Source organism: Haemaphysalis longicornis, unplaced genomic scaffold (assembly GCF_048455015.1).
Source record: "Haemaphysalis longicornis isolate Haplotype H1 unplaced genomic scaffold, Haemaphysalis longicornis Haplotype H1 scaffold_35, whole genome shotgun sequence".
In the NCBI taxonomy this organism is placed as follows: Eukaryota; Metazoa; Arthropoda; class Arachnida; order Ixodida; family Ixodidae; genus Haemaphysalis; species Haemaphysalis longicornis.
Genome location: NW_027526352.1, coordinates 3396075 through 3423224, shown reverse-complemented (window position 1 = coordinate 3423224; position 27150 = coordinate 3396075). Strand labels below are relative to the sequence as shown.

The 27150-nt window shown below is 47.3% G+C and overlaps 2 protein-coding genes and 1 long non-coding RNA gene across 6 annotated transcripts; 1 reads left to right on the top strand and 2 right to left on the bottom strand.

Annotated features, from left to right (window-relative positions):
* Positions 1-3576: 3576 nt before the first annotated feature.
* LOC144177944 (uncharacterized) lies at positions 3577-12043 on the top strand. Its single transcript, XR_013323889.1, has 2 exons — positions 3577-3667; positions 11914-12043. It is a non-coding gene; the product is annotated as an uncharacterized LOC144177944 (long non-coding RNA).
* A 724-nt stretch (positions 12044-12767) lies between these two features.
* On the bottom strand, positions 12768-26687 carry LOC144177968 (uncharacterized). 4 transcript variants are annotated; one of them, XR_013323897.1, is made up of 4 exons: positions 13674-14806; positions 13525-13596; positions 13192-13421; positions 12768-13075 (listed from the first exon to the last, which is right to left on the bottom strand). XR_013323897.1 is itself a non-coding variant. In XM_077705527.1 (3 exons), exons 1-3 carry the CDS (start codon positions 26247-26249, stop codon positions 13188-13190), a joined length of 339 nt encoding a protein of 112 aa, XP_077561653.1. In that variant the 5' UTR covers positions 26250-26687; the 3' UTR covers positions 12768-13187. The 4 variants fall into 4 exon arrangements, 1 of the variants encoding a protein (XP_077561653.1); XR_013323896.1 differs by having other exon boundaries at positions 12768-13421; XR_013323895.1 differs by having other exon boundaries at positions 13525-14802.
* LOC144177969 (uncharacterized) lies at positions 16168-22600 on the bottom strand. The gene is made up of 13 exons (XM_077705528.1): positions 22441-22600; positions 20508-20718; positions 19742-19842; positions 19247-19496; positions 18964-19026; positions 17626-17691; positions 17440-17505; positions 17250-17315; positions 17061-17126; positions 16875-16940; positions 16686-16751; positions 16497-16562; positions 16168-16211 (listed from the first exon to the last, which is right to left on the bottom strand). Exons 2-13 carry the CDS (start codon positions 20713-20715, stop codon positions 16168-16170), a joined length of 1128 nt encoding a protein of 375 aa, XP_077561654.1. The 5' UTR covers positions 20716-20718; positions 22441-22600.
* Positions 26688-27150: the final 463 nt, after the last annotated feature.

Here is a 27150-nt window from a genome sequence, read left to right as displayed (position 1 = left end):
GTATCAACGAGATTTCACTGTACATGATACATAGACAAGATGTGGCTGGCAACTTGTGAAGGGAGGTAACTTCGTGCAACCAAAGCCTGATTAGTCATGCTAATTCCTCCTATATTTCAATATGGTCTAACACCAGCTACCCCACCTCGGCAGAGCCAGTGGGGAACATTTCAACACTACTGTCACTGTGTACTGCAGAACGAACATCCATCCCGCATTTAAAAACCCTGCATACGAAGCTGCATCGCGCAAAGTTGTTCTATGGCACTGAATGTCCTCGCTGAATGTCTCCTGAATGAATGAGCGTCCTCACCGACGCGCTTTGGCGTCGTCTATCAGCGGATTCGTGTGTATACAAGCGTTTACAGCAAGAACGGTAAATATATTACTACGCCCTTCAAGCACATGTCGGCAAAATGCGATTACTTCGCCGCGTTCGCAGGATTGAGCCGCACAGTAGAGAACACAGTCGTAGCATACTAGCAGGAATGAACGCATCGTACGGCTTCTTCCACGTTTCGTCACCCCGTGACTACAGTTTACCTCAACACCAATTTATAACGCACGCCCTTAAAGAGCTTACACTCTAAAAAGCGCTACAACCTTTCTGGTAACCTTGAGTGAATGTAAAAGCGTAGCCACCGCGCACATCACGTCGTAGCTAGCGCCGACTTCAATGCGAACGCGGTCGTCGACGCGGCTACGTGAACGTACCGCTGACAGCCTCAAGGAAAGTGTATTTGGGGGCTCTAGAACAACGTATTTAAATTTAGCCCATGTTTGCGAATAACAAATGATTCCTTGAGTGCTTTAGTTACATTGTCATTCAGGATGTGCCTAGCCAGTTATGTCCAACATACGGAGAGCGCACGGCGTTTGCAGCACACGGACAGGTATATAATTACCCGTCCCTCTTGACACCAGCCCTTAAAAATATCTTACCTTTTGTTTATGACGCAAAAAGATGAAGAGGAGAAAGCAGCAGGTTTCGTTATCTACAAGAAATCGATGCTGGCTTGCGCTTTGAAACTCGTACACAACAGGCAAGTGGCTTCGGCTTGACGTGGCTTGACCAGTGTTGCTTTTGCCTTGAGCAAAATTAAATCAACTAAAAAACTCCGTCACACGACCGGATAAATACAGCCGCTCGTGATATGTTATTTGCGGAGGTAACCGAGTATAAAACTTGTGTAACAGAGGATTTTAGTTGACTTAATTTTGCGCAAGGCAAAAGCAACACTGGTCAAGCCACGTCAAGCCGAAGCCACTTGCCTGTTGTGTACGAGTTTCAAAGCGCAAGCCAGCATCGATTTCTTGTAGATAACGGAACCTGCTGCTTTCTCCTCTGCATCTTTTTGCGTCATAAACGAAAGGTAAGATATTTTTTAAGGGCTGGTGTCAAGAGCGACGGGTAATTATATACCTGTCCGTGTACTGCAAACGCCGTGCGCTCTCCGTATGTTGGACATAACTGGCTAGGCACATTCTGAATGACAATGTAACTAAAGCACTCAAGGAATCATTTGTTATTCGCAAACATGGGCTAAATTTAAATACGTTGTTCTAGAGCCCCCAAATACACTTTCCTTGAGGCTGTCAGCGGTACGTTCACGTAGCCGCGTCGACGACCGCGTTCGCATTGAAGTCGGCGCTAGCTACGACGTGATGTGCGCGGTGGCTACGCTTTTACATTCACTCAAGGTTACCAGAAAGGTTGTAGCGCTTTTTAGAGTGTAAGCTCTTTAAGGGCGTGCGTTATAAATTGGTGTTGAGGTAAACTGTAGTCACGGGGTGACGAAACGTGGAAGAAGCCGTACGATGCGTTCATTCCTGCTAGTATGCTACGACTGTGTTCTCTACTGTGCGGCTCAATCCTGCGAACGCGGCGAAGTGATCGCATTTTGCCGACATGTGCTTGAAGGGCGTAGTAATATATTTACCGTTCTTGCTGTAAACGCTTGTATACATACGAATCCGCTGATAGACGACGCCAAAGCGCGTCGGTGAGGACGCTCATTCATTCAGGAGACATTCAGCGAGGACATTCAGTGGCCATAGAACAACTTTGCGCGATGAAGCTTCGTATGCAGGGTTTTTAAATGCGGGATGGATGTTCGTTCTGCAGTACACAGTGACAGTAGTGTTGAAATGTTCCCCACTGGCTCTGCCGAGGTGGGGTAGCTGGTGTTAGACCATATTGAAATATAGGAGGAATTAGCATGACTAATCAGGCTTTGGTTGCACGAAGTTACCTCCCTTCACAAGTTGCCAGCCACATCTTGTCTATGTATCATGTACAGTGAAATCTCGTTGATACGTTTTTGAGGGGAACCGGGAAATAAAAAGCATTATGTAATAATCGTATTATCCAAAGAGTTTATTAAAAAAGGAGAAAAACCTGCATTCTCCGTCAGCAACTCAATTTTATTGAGCAACAGGGAGGTAGCTGGTAAATTTGTGCTGCACTTTCTTTTCGAAGTCTGGGAGAAAATTCTCCGGAAATGTAAAAATAAAAAAAAAGCTGCTGGTATTTTTCACTTGGGCGGATGCTGTTCTGTATGACACTTCACGTTGTGCCTTGAATTGGTGAAGCCAGCCACTAGACGCTTTGGAGTCCTCAATGCCCAAGGAGAGCGCAGTGTTGTCAACTTTTTCACGTAGTACTGACCTAGCGGCGTTCATCCTGCCACTCTAACTTCCTCCCACCATGTGAGCAGGATGTCTTCCATTTGGTCATGCTTCGCACCTTGTGCTTGTTTCGCATCAGGGCCGGAAACTTGCAGATTCTTTTGAAGTTCCTCTTGCTGACCGGCAATAGTGTTGAGCGTTGACACTTGCAAACCGAGCTTGTGTGCCAAATCCACGCATTTCCTCTTCGGGTTTTCTTCCAATTTCTGTACAATTTCCACTTTTTTCTTTTTATACTGAGTGCCTTCCTCGCCTCACATATCATCCTCACATATCATTATACAGTGCCTCGCCTCACATATCATCCTCATTGAACAGAGCGCCCACGCCCGGCAGCAGTGTTTTTCTCGCAGAACCGGCGCTGCCATGCAGGTCATGGGTTGTTGACATGGGGTTTGAGCTAGTATACCGAAGAATAAATGTAAGGTTTCTAAAAATGGTCAAGGTTCCCTTTCGTGGTCGTGCCATCCAATTTTTAGCAAAAATGTGGTCGTATCAAATGCACGAAAATGCATGATTTCTAAAAGATTTTGGCTTGGAATGAAAAGAAAAACGTAATATGCAGAATTGTATCAATGAGATCCCACTGTATAAGGCCTTCCTTCATAATAGTTAAGTTTGCATAATCCATCTAGAAGCACTACGTCTCATCTTTTTCTCTGACCAACACGACTGGAGACACCCACAGACTGGAAGATGGTTCGACTGTATCCTTACTGAGCATTTTTTTTTACCTTTTGGATGACGAGTCGTTCAGCAAGTGATACGCAATAGGGCCACCTGTACACTAGTGAAGCATCCTTGGTGTTGATATGATGGGTGACTGCAGAAGTTTGGGTTGGTGGATGGTTGTCTAAGTCGAAGATGTCCTTGCAGGAATCCAGAAGACGAGGGAGATCGGCGGTATGATCCGGTGGGAGGTCTGAAGCAGCCACTGCCTTGATTGATGATGCTTGATGGGACGCCTGCACTGCAGGAGGTAAATCTGCAGGGGTGCTAGCATTCATGGCAGAAAGGGCACAGGATTGCAAGCGAAATCCCCTTGGGAAGGACTTGAGGTGTGAAACTGAAGTTGAAAAACTGAAAGGGAAGGCAGGTTTGGTTCTCTACCACAGTAATGATGATGTGTGGCAGAGTGACGTTTCACAGAAGCAGCGCGTCTGTAATAGGGAAGACCATATAATAACTTGCAAAAGAAAAGCGAACACTGACCAAGAATAAAAATATATTGACGTTTCCGAACCACATACGGGTTCCTTGTTCACTACGTAAGACAAGCCGTCGTCGTCAATTATATAGGCAGCACATGACGTAGAGAGCATGCGTAGACGGGAGGCAAAGTCCCATACGTCCGGTTCATTGTGGCTGGCGTTGATTGGATAAAAAGTGACTCTAGCAGACGCCGAGATGATGTGTTGTTTTCCTTAGCTAAAATTGCGGTGTTCTCCCAGTCAATCTTGTGGGAATGTTTGTGCGCGTGCTCCGCAATGGCATTCGTTATGTGATTATGATTTCTTACATCACGTTGGTGCTCTTTCAGTCGTCGCGGAGCTTGCTGGTCGGTACATGGGCAATGCGCATGTCGTATTTTGAAAAGACGCGCAACAATGCTTCGCTTATTCCTGGGATGTAGGGGATGGCTACGCGTGCTCGTAATGTCCTGTTGTTGGCCATTCGTGGCTGTAGTATCTTATTCTTGGTTTGGCAAATAAGTCGCTTAGGGTAGCCATTGGCGATTAGTTCGCGGCGGATCGTTCCTAATTCACGTTTCAGTGCACTGTCATCTGAGCAGATGCATACGGTGCGCTTTATCAAGGACCACACAACGGATGTCTTGTGGCCGAGAGGGTGGCAAGATTCAAAACTGAGGTAACGACCCTCGTGTGTGGGCTTCGTGTACACTGAGAAGGAGAGAGCGCCCGCATCGCGGCGAACAAGAACATCCAAAAAAGGGAAGCATCTTGCCTTGCTCGAACTCCACGGTGAACTGTATATGCACATTCTGGGCGTTGAGGCTGTCCAGGAGACATGGGACATCTTGGTTTTTTAAAATACAAAAACAGTCGTCGACATAGCGGCAAAAAAACCTCGGTGCCGGTGTGAAGGTTGCCACTACCTTCCCCTCTAAAGCCTCCATAACTAGATTGGCCGTAGTAAGTGATATTGATGCACCCATTGCCGTGCCATGGGTCTGCTGATAGAGGCTTCCCCCGTAAAAAAAATAGGTGTTGCTCAGACAAAACATAAGCAACTCGCAGAGCTCGGGGACGTCAAAGGGAGTATTGAGGAACTAGACCCGCGCCATGGCTCTGCTGAGAACACCTCTTTAATCTTCTTTCTTCTTACTATCTAATGATGATAATCTGTACATCGGCAAGGGGGCTTCTTCCTTTTCCGCAACATCCTCCCGCCCGCGACAGTGATGCATCTACGGATAAAAAGGACTTGAGTAGAAAAAACATGCCAAAAAAAATAAAACGATGGTCAGACCAGCAGCCTGGTTTGAATCCGCCTAGCCGTTCGGTGACCGTTCGTCAGCAGCTTAGTTTTCCATCGGTGCTTTGTCATCCGATGGTGCTTTCTAATGACGGCCTTCGTTAGGACCGGCGATGAACGTACATCAGCACTCTGTTGTGTTGCAGGGAAGAAAATTCGGGCTGTCTCGCGCCCAGCTAGTCGTTCACATCGTCTTGGTCGGGATCGCACTTTCCTAGACCGAACCTCCCGTGTCTGAACACGACTTGTAAAGCTGGAGGAACTAGTTGCACTCCGCCTGACCGAATTGGGTCGTAGCTTAGGCGAATGTCCACAAACTCTGCGTCTTGTCTTTAGTGTGGCAGTCCTTGTCCTTTTGCTGGGCTTGTCCCGAATTCTTCGCTTCTTGCGCCGGTTCATGTCGGTGTTCATGGCATCAGTGTTCGTGATCAGATGCATTGAAAGAACGGGTTTCGGATGATCGGGATGGGACTCTGGAGGTTGTGTTAAGCGTTCTTCACTCTGTACAGAATCCATCCGTGATCCCAGCGTAGCATTTGTGGACGCGCTCAATGTTTTTACTGGCAGTGGGATGATTTTTGCCGTTGCCGTATTCGTTGTGAGTAATGGGTCTTCGCACTCAGATACTTCATTACGGGAAGCTGTAGAGGTAATCAACGACGTACATGATGTTTGGACGGGTGCGATTTGAGTGGGTTCCAAATTCGTGACGCACTGCGTGATTATCTTTTTCCGCATCAAGCTCATCTTCGATATCTTATCAGTAAGCAGCCACTTCGCACCGAAAATCATATATAAGTACTTGTCAGAATCTTCGTAATCCTTTTCGTAATCCTCGATATCTAGGAGGTCTCGTATCTGTCTGTCAAGATTATTTATGTTTTCAAGCACTTCTGTAAGCGATTCGAGGAGGACTTTAAGCATACTAATTCTCGGAGTTGGTGATTCTACAAGTTTGTCTGTTGTTCTGACGAGTTCGGTTATCTTAGCACGGAGAGTGTCCCTCAGCTCTTTCAGTTTACTCACGGCCTCCCTGTGCTCAGTAGGCTGAAGGTCCACAGGGAGGGTCTTCGGTATACGGTGCTGCTGCTGGACACTACCGGGTTTCCAGTGGTCGGTGCGGTGCGTCGAGCAGCCAGCCATGGGGGGCGCCGTTCGAGGGCAAGGCCCACGGGATCAGGACATCAAACGGTTTCCCGGGCCTCGCGTGCCTCGAAGTCGCTGTGCGCCATCATCTCGGGTCCACCAGGCCGTTCCTCCCGGGTTTCACGGCACCAAAAATATTGAGGAACTAGACCCGCGCCATGGCTCTGCTGAGAACACCTCTTTAATCTTCTTTCTCCTTACTATCGGCAAGGGGGCTTCTTCCTTTTCCGCAACAGGGAGTGCGATCGGGAAGACTAATGTCCGCGTTTAGTGCTTCTTTGCACGTGGCTACTGCCAGATCCACTGGGACACTAGTGAAAAGAGACTTGACGTCGAACGAAACCATGACGTCGTCTTCAGTTAGAGTTACGTCCTTCAGCTTTGAAATAGAAGAGGACGAGTTTCCGACGTGCGTGGGCGTCTTACCGGCTAGAGGGCTCAACACTTGGTGAAGACCGTGGCATTGCCTTTGTCAGCAGGAAGGATTGCGATACTGCTGTTATTCCGCAGGCTCCTGATGGCTTGCCTCTCCGCTACCGATAAATGCAGTCTTGCACAATGTCTTCGCAATCCAGAGAGCACACCAATAGCACGGGTGCGCGCTTCGTGCCGTACTTCAGAGGGAGGCTGGCCGACCGCGCGTTCGACCGCACAAATCACCTTTCCTGGCTCCGGGGGTGCTTCCGTGTTAAAATTCAAACCAAGGGACAAAACCTTCGTCTCCTCTTCGTTCGGTGTGTACGGAGATAGGTTGATGACCTCTTGGGTGCATTGTGGCACGTCCGGCTGGAGTGCTTGCAGTTTCCTCTCTTGCGACGTTCTATGACGACCTTCTCCCATGCTAGCGGTGACGTTTGCGTGCAGCTGCACATCTGGGAAGTCCTCAGGAATAAGATACTCAAGTTGCCGGCGTGCAAAGAAGGTTTGCTTCTCCAAAGCTCGTACCTTCTGGCGGCACTCAAGGATACGTGCTTGTAGTAGCTTCTGCTCGGCTTGTCGAACAATCCGGTGAGAAATAACTGTGAGAAACGGGTGGGCTTGATCACAGGGGCATGTATGTTACAGCATTTAACAGAAAATGGACGTAATCTGTGGAACGAGAACGGTGCTTTTGAGCATTTTTGGCAGAAGGAAATTCAAAAGAGAGAAGTCCCGCAGAACAGTCAATGAGAGCGGTTCGAGAAAAAATCGACGCCGAGGATAATGTCATGGCGGCATTTTTCAAGGACGGTGAAGAGAACGACACTATCGTGGTCGGCAATCCATATTCAGGCGGTACGCATTCCGGCAATTGAAGGGGTGCTCTCATTGGCAACTCGAACAAATGTTTGCATGGGTGGCGTCAGAACTTTTCGGAGATGCCAGCGGAGGGTTAAGCTCATTACAGAGATGTGAGCATTTGTGTCAGTGAGAGTCTGGGCTGCAACACCATCAACAGTAACGTCTAGTAAATTGGGCTTAGACTCCTTGGTTAATAGAGGATCTGTCGTCCAGGTCACAGGTGCAGTATTACCTCCTTGAGCTGCATTGATTAATCGTCTGATGAGGCGAAGGCTTAGCGTGGCAATCTCGAAAGCTGTAGCGGGCCACATGCCCACCGTGACAGCAGTGGAAGCATATTGGCTTGTTTTCAGGAGTACTACACTCTTCGGAATTTTGTGTCTGAAAATGGCGTGGGGCGTATTGGTGGGGACCAGTTAAGACGCGAGGAACAGTGAAAGCGTTTTTCGGGTGAGCTACAGAGCAAATGCGTGGAATGGTGTGGCTTGCGAGCTCTTGCTGTTATCGCATGGATTAGGGAGATGGAAGGTGACGTTCATTCACGGGTCGGGGCTAGTAGGGCAGCCGTAGCCATAGCCTCCAGCTCACGACGTACTATTTTCATTAAGTCGTCGAACAAAGAAGGGCACATACCAGTGGAGTGGTATACTCGTTATAGGATGTGGGACCCGTGTTAGGCAGTCGAGTGAACTGTGGGGCAATACAGTGAGCTTTCGCTTGTTTCTTTCTTACTTTATTTGGTACCCACAGCGCCTGTTGGCATTACAGTGGGGGGAATAACAAAAAGAAATGCATCAACTAGTTACGTTGATAACCAAAGAAACATTTTCCAGAGGCTGCGAGGCCCTTTTCAAGATGTTTAAACGGTCTGCACTCTGTAATGATGCCGTCTGTGCTGGTGCAGTCCTTATAAACAAGCAGGTTGAAAGCGCCATCAGCAATTCCTTTCTGCACATGGCCTACTTTGCCAGTTTCTGACGTGTCGGCATCTATCTTGTGACACAGAGCAACACCATCCTGAATATAGGCGACGGATGACTCCATCGAGGTTTTGGCATGGGAAGAAAGTTCCTTCGCGGCTAGTTGGTGGCCAACAAGCTTTCCGAACAGCTCACGTAATGTCAATTTGCAGGTTTCCCAGGTTGTCAGGTCTGCTTCGTGTGTCTCAAACCAACAATAGTCTGGCTAGGCCCTTGAGGTAAAATATTACGTTGGCCAGCACCAAGGTCGCGTCCCATCTGTTATGAGCGCTCGCACTCTCATAGGTGCTTATCCAATCATCAACGTCAGTGCCGCAGAAGGTGCTGCGGTCGCAGGGATGGGAGACGACCATAAGTGGCATAGTCGGCCAGAGGGCTCCATCGAGTGCCAAAATTTCTGTGCCGACCTGGCGTCCACTGCGCAGCTCCGGGTTTGAGGTAGCAGATGTTGCAGTGCAAGAGGACCAGGATAGGGCACGCTGCGCAAGCCTCTTCATCTTCACAGCGTGCAAATGAGGTTACTGTGCGCGCAGTAATCCAGGCTGGTGCTGTGCTTTCAACATTGACGCTGAAAACCTTTTCTACTCCCTTCCGCATGAACAAGTTTTGGTCTCTGTGAAAGAATGTATCACCATCTACAACGGCGAGGTTAAGTTTATGCAAAGTTGCGGGATTTCCGTGGAATCCTTTTTGGAGCTTCTGCGTTTCTACTTAGCATCAACTATTGTAGGATGGTGTGACAGTGTCTATGTGCAGAGATCTGGAATCTGTAGACGTTCTAAAGTTGCTCACCTTGTTAGTGACATTTCTTGGCTCATGTTGACCGTGTATTGGAACGTGACTTGGAGGGTTTGGCAATTAAAATTTTCATGTATGTTGACGATTACCTAGTACATTGTGGAAACTATGACCCTACAAGAAAAATGGTAGACATTTTAAAAGCATTCAAACGTCACGCATTTAGGCTGACCTTTATGTCCAAGGCGCTGAACGAAAGAACAATCCAGTTTTTGGACCTGTTGTTAAAATTCGAGCAGAATCATGTATGTTGGCTCTATAGCCCGCGATCGAAGAAGCCTTTACTGAACTCTTCATCAGCACGTTCTAGGATTACAAAATATGGGATTGTTGTCAACTGCCTCAGGTCAGCCATCTTGTTTTGTTTACAGTCTTGTTTTCACCTAATTGAGTCTAGCTTTGGTGAACAGTAAGTTGGACCCGAAAATGCTGGCTACGGTGACGAAGTCATTGGGTCGGCCCATCTTCAGTTGTTGGATTTGGTTAAGAAAACTTGTCTCCTGCTTGTGATGTTGTGAAGGAAAAGATAGTTGTAATCTCGTACCTGCACGATGTCTCTCACCGCTTGAAAGAAGTGGGGAGCAGAGATAACATCAATGTGGTGTTTTCAGACAAAATTAAGCTGAACTGCAGCTGTCCCGCCATCGAAAAGAATATTAGTAATAAGGGCCGAGCAAACAGCTGTGGTGTGAAACATGAGAAACAGGTTGTTCCTTGTAGATTAAATGTGGTTTATTGCATTCCTTTCAATTGTGGTCGCTTTGATGTTGGCCAGTTCACTGAGTGCCTTCTGGCCCTCTTCCCACCCATTGCAAAGATTGTGGTTGTACGCTTTTCTTTCATGATACAACGGTACTGTTCTCGCACGATGAACAAAAGGTGAGGGAAGTATAGTGGAAGCACATAAAATTCGAAAAATGTCTGACTCGTGTGTTAGCGCTCGTCTTTAGCACTTTTAGATGCAGCATTGGCGTATCTTGAAGAGAGCAGTACTTGAGAGCGTTTGTCTGTGCAGTTGCTTATAGTGGGTTCATGTGTCATTTTTTATCTTTTTTTTTATACCTTCGATGGCTTTATATTTGTCTCTTCAATAAAAATTCAGTTTTTGTTCAGTGGTTGTCCAGTGTTATCCTCCTTTTTGTCCCGTTATTTGTGCGCTGCGAAGATGAATCTGCACCAACTAGCCCGGTTTTCTACGCTACTTCAGTCCGCAACCACTATCAATGATGTTACGTGGCGCAGAGAAATTACAGGTTGTTTACAAACAAGTCCACAGCATTGGCTCAATGGTAAAGCGGTGCCAGAGTAGCGAACTGATCAACTTTGGTAACGTCACTTTTCGCTCGTGAGTCATTTACTTTGCATTCGTTCTCGTCGTCCAATGAGGATTACTGCACGGCAACACCTACATGGCACGTTCAAAGCATCAAACAGATGGGTATTTCAGATACTTGGCTCCTAACTTATGGTAATATTAAGGCGAAGCAGCAAGTACAAGGCGTGCAAGGCAGCAGCCTGACTACTTCTGGCCATCGTTGTTGGTCTAAAGGAGCAACTAAGTATACTTGTGCATGAAGGATATGCTATCCAGGCATTGACGATTTACAAAGTGACACTGTGTTTATTCAAAGAGGTCGTTCTTTAGCGAGTGTTGTTATAAGGTCTTTCTTAGTTCTCTTGTTTTTAATAAAGTGCTGTTTTGCTGCTTTGCGCTGAAATCAGTTTTCAACTCTTGAGGATTTGTGCCTAGTCAAGTAATGGCTCCAACTTGTGCCTGAGCAGCAGCCGCAGTTCCTAAAGCATTGTCCACCGAAGCCATGGACTTTTTTCTTTTCCTTTTTTTTAGTGAAGGCAAAAAAAAATCGGAAAACGCCCGTGTGTGGAGATTTCAGTGCGAGTTAAGATACCCAAATGTCAGGATTAACGTGAATCGAACCTAGCACTGTGTCACGCTTCATAGCCCAAGAGTGGCCTCGGCACCTACAACCCCCGAAATAGAATCTTTTTCAACTTTGTTTTTGCAGCAGTGGTGCGATGAGCGGGGCTCAGCCTAGTGCCCCTCGTATAATTCCTGACTGATAAACCAACCCAGTTGTCCTGTATGGCCATTGCGTGACAGCTGTTCTCTGAGATACACTGTTAGCACCTGCTTAGCTATTGGGAAAGGCAGTGCAGTTTGTTAACGAGATCAGAGATCAAAGCAGTCTAGCTCAGAACTTTAATCCTACTAGTGTAAGCCATTATTTGGCCGTGTGCAAATTCTCAAAAAAGTCAAAAATACCGTTTGGTGTGAAGGGGCTAAAGCGCAAGACTGCATCAGCAAAGAATCTCTGGTGTCACGTAGAAAAAAAATTCAGAATAAGCAGTTAGAATAGTTCAAAAGCAGGCTAAACTAACTTTTGTGTACATAATAATGTAGCCATATATGGGACAAAATACACCATCAATTGTGAATTTAGATTCACTTGACGTTTGAAGTGTGGTTGTAAAAGGAAGCGTTTATTTGTTTCTTTTGGTGTTGCAGGTGCTGACTGAGAAATTGTGGAAAGTTTTGAGCCAAGATGTTCCTGGCCTAAACCGTGATGGACACGTAAAATGTTGTATGTATATTTGAGGTTATAAAGCATTTAATAAAGAATTTTCGAGTTTTGGGACTTGGTTTCTGCTGTTTCATATGCTCATACATTGCAACATGTAATCTATATTCAAATCTGTAGTTTTATGAAAAAATTGTTTTCAGCAGACAGATTTACTATTTACTACGTCACTTTTTCATGATCAGTTCATTAGCATGGGTTGCGGGGTTTTTTTTAGCAATTGGTGCAGAACTAGCACACATACTAGGTAAATATTTACAAGGCTTAATGTTATGTTTCAGTTTTTCAGTCAATTTGAGAACCAGTATTTGCTGTTAACTTAAGTGCTTTTGTGATCACATGCCTTGAAGCATGCTCCAGCGTGAGAATACTGGATGCCAAAGCCCCTTGTAGCTTGTTTTGGTCAGTGTGTGTGGACAAACGTAAGTCACCAGTGGAGGCTTCATAATCCAACTCGCAAATAAATGTGGGTGCTAGCACCATTGGGGCTTCCCTACTGAAAAATTTTGGTGAACGGGTCCTGTTATACGGGATTATGGAACAGGATCCCGTCCACCCAGTCAGACGGGCCCTACAGGGGCCGTTCAGACGGGTCCTACGGGGGGCCTTTCAGACGGGTCCTACGGGGGCCATTCAGACGGGTCCTACGGTGGCCATTCAGACGGGCCCTACAGGGGCCTGTTCAGACGGGCCCTACGGGGGCCTGTTCAGACCAGACCCCGTACAGGCCGACCCAATTCAACCAGACCCGCAAAAGCTGAACTTGTATGAACCTGTTTAGGACCCTCTATCACAGGTCTACCCCTTCTGCTTGTCTATAGTGCAAGTCACTTTTTCCATTTCCAATCAATATAGGCATTCGTAAATTGTCATGCATCAATTATTGTTTTCATGCAGCTGATAACTATTTGGTGTATATATTTGCATTTAAAATTAGTAATTGAAGAGAAGCATCTGAACACAGGGAAAACATTTATTTCTTGCGCATGTCTTGGACGAGCTCCCCAATGTAATAGTTCATCCGCTTGCGCCGGTCTGCCGGCGCAGCCTTTTCCGTTGGGTGAAGAGCGATGAAGTGGTCGAAAGCCCCTTCAAAAACAAAGAATAATGTAGTGATGTGTAAGTTTGCCCTATACATACAAAATGTTTGACTGTGTAAGTTTGCCCTACACATACAAAATGTTTGACTCAAAGCATATACTTACACCCCAGCGCCTCCACCTTCTGCGGAGTCATGGCGAGCTTCGCAGGGGGGGGGCCCTTCCTTCGCATGAATGAAGCGCCGGCAGGGCAGCCCAGTCAAGCTGCGCACTCGCAGCTCTAATGGTGTGCACAGGGACCGCGCCCCCTCTTTGCAAAAGAGGGAGTCGCGAGGGATGCGCAGGAGGTGCTGCCACTTTTCAGACGGCACGAAGTTCTGGTTTCCAATGTGGACCTGCACAGAAAGAGCGCAGGATTGTGGAAAGACAATAAAGGCTGAGCAACACTTGGTAAGTTCAAAAAGAAAACAATTGTATCTTGCATGTTCTGCGACATACCATGCCTTCGATGTCCATGAAAAGTGGCGGCCCCTCCTGTTCCCTTTCGCTGCTTGGCTCCGAGACAGAGGGCTGCACATCATTTCAAAATATGAGAAGTAATTATCAAGGTGTTCTCAAATTTATAAAAAATATAACTACACAGTTACCCAACTACAAGGTCATTTGCCATGGTGCCTCAGTTGCCCGCTACTGTTCCTCGAAACAAGCGTGCCGCTCGTACTTCCACTTTACCCACGCCTTACTTCTGCGATAACAGCTTTTGCTGAAAGGCGAAAGATAACACCGAGTCGTCAGATATCAGTTCAGACGACGACAACACTTCCAATTAATTGGCCTTGAACACTGCCTGCTGCCCACCAGCCAGTTTCGTTTTTGTCCGAAGCTACTTCCTGAGGTCTAGTGTCGCTTTTTAGTAGAACGGTCTATTCTGACCGTCTCCAACAGGCTTGATATTGTTCCTTGTCGAAATTGTTAGGTGGCAGTGCAATGTAGTAGGTTCGTAGTGCTGAACTCACTTCATAGCACGACAGCGCCTGAGTGAAAGCTTGCTGGGCACGATTCTAGCGCATAGTACCTTATTCCTGCAAGCATGGCTATCATAGCAAGCCAGAACATAATAAACCTAAAATGAAAGTGCTGCGTCAACAAGCATCAAACACAGAATTGGCTTTCAACTCCAACCAGATTTTTTCACATCGCTTGCTTGCCTACGATATTGTGCTTGTCATAATCATTGACAAGGTGTTCGGTCATCGTGGGGCGTGGTCATCACGCATCACTGCTACCGACGAAGAATGTGTGCCACTAAATGTTCCGCATCAGTGCTCATCAGGGCACGAATGATGTACCGGCGAACGATTTTAGATGGTCAAGCTTGCACTGACACTGATAATCCCAGAAATCAGCTTAAAATGTCATGCTCAAAAACACGCCCTAGAAAAAAAATGTGGCCGTGCGCGGAACAGTTTTTCAGACATAAAAAAAATTGTTAGCACGTGCGGTCCTCGTGTCATGCGGTGAAGCCCAACCTCCAATTCAATATGTGCAATTTCGGGTGGTTCCATGGAAGAAATCTGGCGGTTTCACATTATCAAAGGCACCAATTTGCCCCACGTAATGTAAAAACGTCTTGCCAATGACTGACTTTGCATTTACAGCCAGCACAATAATTTGGACAAGCATGCGATGAGGAAAAACATGCATGAAGTTGAAAACAGAACTGCGTGGTTGATGCTTGTTGGCGTTCACGGTCAGTTATCTCTAAAAACATAACATAAAGTTGAGCCTTATCATCACCTTCTGACTAGCAATTCCAGCCTTGCTTGCAATAATGAGGAGCAATGCGCTAGAATCATGCCCTACTTGGGCTGAGTAGCTGTTGCCCGGTAAAAAAGATCAGCACAATGAGCCTCCTCAATTGCAGCGCCACCTAACATTTATGAAATGAAACAGCACAAAAACTTGTCGGAGACTCCGTCCGAATAGACAGTTCAACTAAGCAGCAACACTAGACCCCCGGAGATACCCTCGTATCGAAACGAAACTGGAAGGCGATGAGCTGGCAGTGTGTAAGGCCGGTTTGAAGCGCTAACCTCGTCGGAACAGATATTTGGCGACTGGGTGTGACCTTTTGACTTGCATCTAAAGTTCTTATTGCACAAATCGGGTTAGGGTTCAATGAAATCAGGAGAAGCATGCTTTGTTCGAGGATGTCACGGACGCTCATGGTGCCATGGCAGGTAGCCTTGAAGTTGGATAACTGCGTAGCAGCACTAAATATGAATCACGCGATGCAGAAACGAAACCGAAACTGTTGTAAACTGTTCGCGAATGGTCCTGGGGTAAGTAGAACTACCACACAACTTAGAACAACGTGTGAAAGGGCAATAAAACTGCCTAAAATCATCAAGTAGCTTCGCAAGCAGGCACTGCTTGACATTTTCAGCCGTTTTCTGGGATTATCACAGTCAGAGTGCAAACTTGACGATCGAAAAGCATTTGCCAGTACGTCATTCACACCCTGATAACAAACGCCGAACACTGATGCGGAATAATTAAGAGTGGCACACATTCTTCGTTGGTAGCAGACTCGTGATGACCACGCCCCTTTTTCACACCCACATGATTCAAACTCGCGTCAAAAATCATGTAGAAATAAAAAAAAACTGATTTTGAAAGGCCATTTTCTGATCTAACTCCAAACAGCCTTACTTGTTCGAGCAGCGCCTGGAGCGCTATGAAAAGGCACTCCCAAAGTATCATTCAAATTGAATGATTTTGAACAGGTGCGGTGAGGGAATAGTTAAGAAGCCCAAATGCCTCCCGCTGTCTATGCAACATGCCAGGGTAGAGTGGCTTGCAAAGGGTCATGTCATTTCCTTCTGTATTTTACAATGCCAAACACATCGTGCGCTTCCCAGTGGGAGCGAGGGGTACGCCTACAATGCCCACCTGTCGTAAGATGGGGCCCAAAGCTGACCCGCGATCAACCAACTGTAGCTGAATTCGAGAGCTGCTTGTGCCTGGTTGCCAAGGCACCCGATTTTGAGCTTGCCAAAGTAATAGCGCTCGCGCCAGCAATACAAAACTCAGATCCGCGGCGAAGCACGTTTTGCTAACGTTGCCGCTTTCCACCACACGTCACCCCGAGATGAACTGGTCACGTGACTGAAGTGCCGGGAAGGCTACAGATTGGGGGAGAATGGCCGGAGTAGAAGGAGAGGGCTTCGTCGGCCAGTCCGGGATGATGCTTTCGGCATTGTAAAAATACAGGAGGCGATGGTCAAGCACAACTACACCAGTGCAATGATGAGATTCGCATGGAACTGAACAGGCAATATCTGGGGAGGCTAATGAGTAATGGAGGAGATACAATACACAGCTGCATTTTCCCACCCGTCCGAGCCGCAACGGTGGCACGTTGAGACGTACACCCTACACCAGTATTTAGAATGGCATGCAGAGCTTACCTGAGCAGAGCCGCTTGCCGACGGACCGGCTGCCGCGGGCATTTCTGGAGGCTGCTGGGCTGGTGACTGCACGAGAAGTAACGCAGGACACACAATACACAGCTGTTTTTTGCCACCCGTCCTAGCCGCAACGGTGGCACGTTAAGCCGTACACCCTACACCAGTATCTAGAATGGCATGCCACTTTACCTGAGCAGAGCCGCTTGCCGACGTACCGGCTGCCGCGTGCATTTCTGGAGGCCGCTGGGCTGGTGACTGCACGAGAAGTAACGCAGGACACACAATACACAGCTGTTTTTTGCCACCCGTCCGAGCCGCAACGGTGGCACGTTGAGACGTACACCCTACACCAGTATCTAGAATGGCATGCCACTTTACCTGAGCAGAGCCGCTTGCCGACGTACCGGCTGCCGCGTGCATTTCTGGAGGCCGCTGGGCTGGTGACTGCACGACAAGTAACGCAGGACACACAATACACAGTTTTTTGCCACCCGTCCTAGCCGCAACGGTGGCACGTTAAGACGTACACCCTACACCAGTATCTAGAATGGCATGCCACTTTACCTGAGCAGAGCCGCTTGCCGACGTACCGGCTGCCGCGTGCATTTCTGGAGGCCGCTGGGCTGGTGACTGCACGAGAAGTAACGCAGGACACACAATACACAGCTGTTTTTTGCCACCCGTCCGAGCCGCAACGGTGGCACGTTGAGACGTACACCCTACACCAGTATCTAGAATGGCATGCCACTTTACCTGAGCAGAGCCGCTTGCCGACGTACCGGCTGCCGCGTGCATTTCTGGAGACCGCTGGGCTGGTGACTGCACGAGAAGTAACGCAGGACACACAATACACAGCTGTTTTTTTGCCACCCGTCCGAGCCGCAACGGTGGCACGTTGAGACGTACACCCTACACCAGTATCTAGAATGGCATGGCACTTTACCTGAGCAGAGCCGCTTGCCGACGTACCGGCTGCCGCGTGCATTTCTGGAGGCCGCTGGGCTGGTGACTGCACGAGAAGTAACGCAGGACACACAATACACAGTTTTTTGCCACCCGTCCTAGTCGCAACGGCGGCACGTTAAGACGTACACCCTACACCAGTATCTAGAATGGCATGCCACTTTACCTGAGCAGAGCCGCTTGCCGACGTACCGGCTGCCGCGTGCATTTCTGGAGGCCGCTGGGCTGGTGACTGCACGAGAAGTAACGCAGGACACACAATACACAGCTGTTTTTTGCCACCCGTCCGAGCCGCAACGGTGGCACGTTGAGACGTACACCCTATACCAGTACCAGAATGGCATCCCACTTTACCTTAGCAAAACTGCTTGCCAATGGGCCAGCTCCCATGTTCACATTGAAAGACTGCTGGACAGTGGGCTGCATCATTAGGAGTAACGCAGCTGTTTTTGTCCCCTGTACTAGCACCAACTTCAGCACGTGGAAACTTACAGCTTCAGATTACAGACTCTTTCAACCCAGATACATCCATCCATTTAGATCACCACTTCCTTGGACAGCCTAGTTGTATACATCATGCTTTTGACACCACCAGTTATTTTTAATTTTTAACCCTTGCACTGAACTTTGAGTACAAATACTGAAGCCTCTGTAGGTCTTCTCCAGACTCGCAAAGACGAAAGGACAATGTAGACATTGCTTCATTTCTACAGATAATGTAAGAACTAATGGGAGAAGCCAGAAGTAGAAAGTTGGACTTTATACAAAGGAAGTTTGCACAATGACCCAATGAGCTTCATAATGAGCAGAAAATGCACTGCACAGAATATCTAACAGGACATACATACAGCAGTACTTACTTGTGCACAGCCTCCAGAACCAGAAGGGCCCGCAGCTGTCTCTTCTATATCACTTGAAGCTTGAACACAGTGGTCCAACTGAATGTACAAAGAGGTGCACGAAAATTTCTAGAACTGCCAATGATTAGCACAGGGGATGAAAGCAGTAACCTGCTGTGACATAGGTGTCTACCTTACCGCTTGATAAGCTGATCGAAGTTTGTACGGGCTAAACTACTTTTACTACAGTTCTGCGCTCATACTGAATGAGTCCCCCGATTCTGTCTCTAGGCTTTTTAAAGCAAAGCTTTCCACCTCTACCAGCCAACAATTCCTCCGTGACGTGCGCTACAAGAACGCAGATCAGAAGGAGGGCGGTTTTCACTCGTGAAGATCAGTGTAGATGGCGAGGCGATAGGGTGATTTTACCCAGCTTTGCCTGCATGCAGCTGCCTGCTTGCAACGGCGGGCACATTGGAGGGACGACTTTGTCTTCTGCTTTAGCAACAGTTGTTTTTGGCCTGCTCTGGCATGCTTCGTGTTCATTGCACTCTCCCTTTGCAAACTTGAATAACTTGTTCAACAGCCCCTCCTAAGTAGGCCAGACCCGACAGAATTAAGTTGTCGTACAGCAAAGATGCGTTAAGGATTGGTAAATACCCTGCCATCGTTTGGGTACCGCTGCCATAGGTCAGGCCTGGGGGTATCTGCCAGGTCCAGCAGCCTCTCTGTAAAAGACAGTAACAGTTAATAAGACAACAGGCCCTCATTATTTTCCACGCCGAAACTACTAATTTGTACTTTTTAGGTAATACTACTACGGTACAACAAAACTAAAGGACACAAAAAGAATTCTAAGTGATATCCACACACTAAGTTCCATACGCCACTCTTGTTTCTTTCCATACACCAATCAGAAACCTCTTACAAAAAGAGGCTTGGACTTACCAATTTTTGTGTAAACCAGCTCTTGAAGGCGGCGGTTGCATCCCCGTTCTTCAAGCAGCTGGTCCTCGAGGAGCCTGATTCTTTTCTGAGCGGTGTTTAGAGCTCTCCTCTCAACAAGCTCGTCATCATCAGTGTTGTCCGAGGACTCCGGCCGCTTCCTCTTTTTCAAGATGCAGCGCTGTTTGTGTGCCCTTGCCGCCAGGACTCTTTTCTTCTTTTCCTGGTTGGCTTTCCTTGGCTTCTCTTTTTGCTGTGCGAAGAAAAAAAACTACTTAGGTGAAGTATTTGTATGTGGCATACATCTGCCACCAATGACGTGACAAAAAAGGGCAAAACAGGACTACTGCTGGCACAGCCCATCCTGCAACGTGCAGGCAATCTGCCATACTCAATCCCTAAAAGCATTTACAAATTTGAAAAATAAATTAATCCCAAGAAGCTATTGATGCCTTTTCGTAATAAGGTGCTACTGGAGCAGTGCACCACAAATTATACCTTTGGAGGAGCCGAGACTTCTTGCGCTGGTGGATCAAAAATGACGTCCGGAACTGCTATTTTCTTCTTTGTCATTCGAAGAATCAGGTCCGGTCTGGTTGCTGCAAAAATTCACAAAATTTTACAGTTTGTGTGCATTAGCAGTACAAAGCACAACATCAAAACCAAAAATCAAGCCCACGGAGAATGCAACTCGGGATGATCGCTCCATTATCAGAGGCGCAACCCCTACACAAGATACAGTATTGGAGTGTTGCCAAATCAGCCGGTTTTCCTTTCGTCGGTATGATATGATACAAATTTCACCGTCGGCTCTGTCTGAACGGAACGCTAAGATCTCAGCTGGGTTACGTCTGGAAAGAACGCTAGCCACAGCGAACAGTTTATGGGAACCTTCAAAGGATGTATTTTGTTTAAAATATTGGGTTTACAAGAGCGTTTAACTCTCAGATGTTCTTAAAATGACGTCACTGCTAGTTGTGCTGCCAACCGATTGCTTATGATGTGCCTCAAAATGAGCATTTCAAAGGTGTCTCCTAAATTATAAACAATGAATTATGAAAATATCTTGAATTTACGTTTTAGAAGGTTGGTGAATCTAATAAAATCAAGGAACGGCAAATGCATTTTCTCTTCCCTTTAAAAGAATGGGTCATACCGCAATGGGTGGGTGTTCGCCAGCCCAGGTCATGTTTATAGACAATTGGGTGAAACCAAACACACACTACAAAGACCCTAAAGACCAAAAATAAGTCCTTGTACTCACCGCCAAGCATGAGCACGTCGCCGTCGTAGTACCCTTCCTCCCGGTCCTCCCGGCTGCCGTCTGCTGGTGCCAAGGATCGCCAATACACCTTCCTGTCCTTCGCGAGGTCCTCCAACCCTTCTGGGCTGAATTTTTTTATCAGCCCAACTGGGACGAGGGCTTTTGCCCCGTCATGGTAACGCACGTATGCGTACGTGGGAGCGGGCATTGCCTGGAATTGCAAGTGTGCCACTCAAAATGGAAGTGTGCAAGCCAAGCCACATGATTGCAGGCAATGCGGAAATAAAGGGGCGGAACAAATGGCCCCATAATAGGAAAAGCTGCAGCTTTCTGTGTTGATATGAAGAGTCACTGTTATTGATTAATCATGATAAATAGTTTTAAATTTGAATATAAATTTAAATCACTTTTAATTGTCGTGCAAGGGCAACCGGCCTTCGAATAGTTCGACCTGCCTATCTTCTTAATTTTTGTTAATGTTAGAATTGTGCCAGTAATTTTTCCAGCCCACACAATGCTTGCAGTTAATGTATATTATTGGAGACAAATTCTCGTGGTATAGAGATTGTTTGCTACAAGCTCTGCACCCGCGAAATGACTCGGCCATTGCTCCGATACACAAAGGCGCATTCTTGGCGGCCAGCTCATTGTTCAATTTCCAAGCCACTGCATAACGAACGCAAAACATTGCAGTGCCATCATAACTTAGACGGCATGCATTTATTTTTGTCTTCATTTGTGGCGAGTTTTCTTCAAAAAAGCGTGATGACCTCAACAGCATGCCTTACGAGGGCGTGCTCGGGGTTCCCGCGCAAGCACTTGCCTGCCGCAGCTACAGGCAGCTACGCGCCGCATTGCTGTCAACGCGACCAACACCTTCAGCTGCAGCGGCGGTAGTACTTTCAGTCCTTGCAACGCTCTTGCGGCATGGCGGCAAGGCAAGCATGCGAGCGAGAAGAGAGCACGACCGGTCGTGGAAGAGAGCAACATATCGCAGTGGAACACGCAGCCTCGCTCCCGCCATCTCAACTGCGCATGTCCGCGCGTTTTCGAAGGCCGCTGTCAGTTTACGGCACCGGTATCTTCGGCCGTGCGCTCCGCGGTTTGCATTTGAATTGTCCATGACTGTACGGCATCTGGAGCGGGAACAGGGATCAAACGTTGACGTAGCCCTTGTTTTCAGCTTTAAATGAACAAGAATGTCCTTAAAACTCGAGTTTCCGCGCCTGCAGGATAATCTGCGTACACAATGCTCGCCGCACACGCGTGAATGTGCAGCTATCAAAACAGGCGCGTAGCGAGCAATCACATCGACAAGAAAAATGAGATGGACGGGGACACAATGCAATGTTTGCTGTGGGATAAATCGATAGTATGTACACCCGCCCAATTTTTTACCAATATCACGGGAGCGTCGACCGTTCGGTCTATAAGCGCCGCGTGATGGAGTGATACGGCAAACTTGGCGAGAGTAGCCGCATGCGCACTAGGCAAAGGCTACTGCTGCCATCGTCTGCTAGGCTATACCAAGAGCAGACGGCCACCCCTGATTTTTGTTATTATCTTATCACACTACCTGCCATACTCGAAATTTTTCTTCAAGACCAGGCACGTGGCGCCAACTGTAAACAGAGTAATCAGCGTTACCAAACGACGCTTGCGCTCGGCAATGCTGTTTCCAGTTGGTGCCACGTGCCTGGTCTTGAAGAAAAATTTTCGAGTATGGCAGGTAGTGAGATAAGACATTAACAAAAATCGGGGGTGGCTGTCTGCTCTTGGAACAGCCTAGCAGATGATGGCAGCTGCGGTCTTTGCCTAGTGCGCATGCGGCTACTCTCGCCCAGTTTGCCGTATCACTCCCTCACGCGGCGCTGATCGACCAAACGGTCGACGCTCCGGTGATATTGGTAAAAAATTGGGCGGGTGTACGTACCAGGGGTCTCCGAACAAGATGATGCAAAAAAAGCTGCGCACCACTGCAAGCCAGCCAAAACTCTCAGGCGGAATGCCGGGCCAGATCCCCGGATGCTGTACAGTTGTTACTGCAGGGCCGCAGCGTCGTAGCAACGTCGTGGTAGCGCTCGTTTGAAGTTGTAAATTAATAGTGGTATGTTTAATATAAATATTATTTACGTAATACCGTATTAGAGGTGGTAAAACATTTGCATATAGTTCAAGTTTAGGTGAGCCAGCTGCAATCCGCTGGCTCACGACCGCAGCCTGGCTAGAGTGTACTAGAAGAGATAAGTGGGACGAGCCGCAGGCTCCGCGCCTGCTTCGTCGCGAAGCACAGTGGGTGGAAAGTTGGTGCGGCGGCGCTGCAGTCGCAGTGGATTGTGTTGTGCCGGTGCGAACTGCAAGCGGCGGCATAGATCAGAGCTCCCACAGTCGTTTTCAGTCATTTGTTTTAGAAATTTACGGCACCGCTGCTTCTGTTTACCACTCTGTGTTAACTGTTGTGATGTGATCAGCCTTTAGTTTTTAATTTTACCGTCCTCGGCATGCCCTTAGTCACGTCGCCCGCTGCGCCCTCTGTTCAATCTACAGTCGCCGCTTCAGCTGGAGCGTCCCACTCAACTCCTTCTAGTACACTCGAGCGGCCTGGCTATGCAGCCGGCCCCAAACTGCCAAAACTCATTTTCTATTGTGCGCAATAACGAGAGCTCGCCTGCGTTCATCTCGCGCAGGGTCTTTTCCTTGTTTCTCCTTTCATTGATTAGTATCCGTGTGTGCGCCTGTCATGCATCCGATATCGGAAAAGAATAGACGCAAGTCTTACATGCACAAAGGTCGGCCGTTTGTCTTGCCGCGCTCAACGGCGTGGAGGTTGCGGCGTGTAGCGTGGTTGCCCCAACAGCCAGCATCAGGAAATGCCGAAGCTCCTTTGCCCAGGGAGCCAAGAATAGACCCTGTACCAACTGGCTGTACCGACTGCCTGCAGACCGAAGATCTGTTGGGTTCTACGTCGGCGGCTGCTGCCCCACCGTGCCATCCAGCGTGCCAAGATGAAGCCCAAACAAATGCTGGAGTGCCCAATGTGCCGCTCGCTGATGATGAACCGAGCCGTGACGAACCTCCTTTGCCCTCATTCTTTGACTCAGCCAGTGCGTTCGCTACCTGTCTTCATGAGTACGGAAACGATACGCTACCAAGTTCAACGACAACCAAGGCCATGGCCATCGTCCTCATTATGGCATTCGTTGTTGCCCACAACTTACCCTGGACCGCACTGGATGACCTGTTGCGGCTTATTGACGCCCTTTTCGGGTCAAAGCAAGCATTGCTGCCTACAAGCAAGTATCTTTTCAGAAAGTTATGGGCGGAGCACTCTGACAAGTGCGCACAGCGTCACTATTACTGTGATGCGTGTGGCGGCGTCCAGACGCCGACTGCAAGTAACGGGCTGTACTGCCATCACTGTAAAACAACAACGAGTCAGGCGCAAGCGCACTACAAGGGACGATTCTTCACAATATTCGACATCAAGGAGCAAATTCGGCACATCATATCGAAAACAAAAGACTCCCTCGGAAAAAATTTGATGGAAATAAAAAACAAAATCTTATCAAGTTCCAACGTCATCACGGACATAGTTGATGGAAAAGTTTACAGAAATCTCTGGAAGAGTGGTGCATTAAGCTTTGGGGACCTCACCATCATGTTTAACACAGATGGCAGCCCTATCTACAAGTCTTCAAATGTGTCAGTGTGGCCTATACAATTCATTGTAAATGAGCTACCAACAGGAGAGCGATTTCAACATGCTGGTGTCGGAGGACTGTGGTTTGGGGCTCAACACCCAGACATGCTTGCTTTTCTGGACAAGTTCGTCGACTGCATCAATTCAATAGGCACGCTAACATGGCAACATGCATCTGGAACAGTACAATCCAAGGTGCATGTCATCTGCTGCTCTGTTGACTCCCCAGCCCGAGCCCTCGTCTGCAACCAAAACCAGTTTAATGGACAATTCGGCTGTCAGTGGTGCTTGGCATTTGCTTCACGTCAGGAAGGTATGTTTTCAGTCTTGTGTACCTGCTTTATGCCTGCTGGTGCCTTATTGCACGGGAACTTGTGAAAGGCCAGAAAATAAGCACGAGCTATCAGAATCATTGTACGCTTCCATAGGGAACTCCTGCTTTTAACTGTACTGTACACAAGCTTGCAGTGTGTGTGCGCCACATTATCATACGTGTACAAGCAAAGTAACAGCACCAACAGCACGTAAAAGATTACGTATTCATTTCTTTCCCTTGCATGTTTTTTTTCTGCTTTACAAGGGCCAGGTGGAAGTCAAATAAGACAGGCTGCAGTTTTTAATGTGTCTCTGTAAAACGGTATTTTCAATTTCAGGTGCATACCGCTACCTGGGGAAAACGCCATCGACTGGACGGTCGTCCCAAGGGGTCTTGGCAAACATGAAGCTTGCTCTAAGTGAGCAGGTCCCTGTCAATGGGCTCAAGGGGCTGTCGCCACTCGTCAACTTGCCAGGCTATGACCTTGTCCGAGGTCAAGCAGTGGAATACATGCACAGTGTTCTTCTTGGCGTGTCGAGGCAGGTGGCAAGCTTTTGGTTTGATACGTCCAATTCCAACAAGACCTATTACATAGGTAACACCGTTTTCATTGCATTTGCACACAATTGCTACGGAGTGGAAGTGTAAAAATGGGATGCTACTTCGGAAATTTTTGGCTTTGCCTTGGTTGGATATCACTGCCTTTATAATCGCAACTCTCTTGCCCAACAGTGCAAACTGAGAAATACTATATCTTGTTCTTGAATTCATATTTAGTACCGCCAGTTAACTCTTTTATGACCCCGAGAAATTTAATTGATTTTTAGGGGTCGAAGAAAACATTTTTGTATGCTAAAAAAGTTGGTTAGGCAGTAAATACAGAAACACAAAATGCAGATTATTTAACAACCTTTCCAATAACGCGAGTTTTTAGATGTTTTCATGCATCATAGTTGTGAAAAAAATATCAAAATCACACTTTTTGGCAAGTTGTCAAAGAAAACGATAAGAAAGAAGACTATAACAAACCACCAGTAGTAGAAAAAAATTAGAATATACATTTTGTTGGGAAAATTTAAAAACATGCCCTAGAAAATATGTCCTCGTGCGCAGAACAGTTTGTCAGATATTTTAAAAAAGTGAGCATGTGTGGTGCTTGTGCGATGCGGTGAGGCCCAGCCTCCATTTTAAAATGTGCAATTTCGGGTGGTTCCCTGGAAGAAATGTTCACGGTTCGACATTATCAGAGGCACCAATTTGCCCCCACATAATCTAAAAACATCTTGTCAATGACTAACTTTGCATTTATGGCCACCACAGTATTGGGACAAGCACGCTATGCAGAAAAACATTCATGAAATTGAAAACGCTACCCCTTCATTGATGCTTCTTGACGTTCACTTTCAGTTATCGCTCAAAACATAGACGTGCGCTTTATTATGGTCTTCTGACTCACTATTGTAGCCTTGCTTGCCGGAATGAGGTGCGATGCGCTAGAATTCGTGCCCAGCAAACTTTGGCTGAGTAGCTGTTGCGCGATAAAAAAGATATGCATACGAGCCTCCTGCATATCAGTGCCACCTAACATTTCTGAAATGAAACAGTACAAAACTTATTGGAGATTCCGTCTGAATAAACAGTTCAACTAAGAAGCAACACTAGGTTTTTGATTTGATTCTAGAATTTAACTCACCGGCACAATGCAGCTGGTGATGAGGCGTGCCATATGAAAGGCTCTGGGTTAATTTTGACCACCTGGGGATCTGTAACGCGCACCGAAATCTCATACACACAAGCATTTTTGCTTATCGCCTCCATCAAAAAAGTGGCTGCCGCGGCCGGGTATCGAGCCCACTTCCTCGTACTCAGCAGTACAACGCCTTAGCCACGGAGCACCGCGGCGGGTCCAAGCAACACTAGACCTAAAGAGATACCCTCAATGGATACGAAACTGGCAGGTGAACAGCTGGCTGTGTGCAAGGCCAGTTTGAAACGTTCTTCTCATCGGAACAGATATCGGGCAACTGGGTGTTATCATTCCACTTGCATCGGAAGTTCTTATCGCAGAAATGAGGTTAGGGTTTGGTGAAATCAGGAGCAGCATGCTTTTTTTTTGAGAATCAGTCGCGGACGGTCAAGGCTCCATGGCCGGTAGCCTTGAAGTTGGGTAACTGCGTAGTAGCGCCAAATGTGAATTTGGCGGTGCAGAAGCGAACCCGAAACTGTTGTAAACTGTTTATGAATGGTCCTGTGGTAAGTAGAACTACAACACAACTTAGAACGAGTGCAAAAGCCATAATACTGCCTAAAACCGTAAAGTAGCTTTGCAAACAGGCACTGCTTGACATTTTCAGCCAATTTCTTGGATTATTACTGTCAGAATGCGAACCTGACGATTGAAAATCATCTGATTCAGCGTTCATGCCCAGATAACAAAAACCAAACGCTGATTTAGAGTAATTACAAGTGGCACGCATTCTTCGTTGGTAGCAGTGACGTGCGATGATCACGCCCCTTTTCCATACCCAGGTGATGCAAATGCGTGAAAAAACTCACATTTTTGTCGCAAAAATGGAAACGAAAGTCATTTTGAAAGGGCATTTTCTGAGCTAACTCTAAATAGCTTT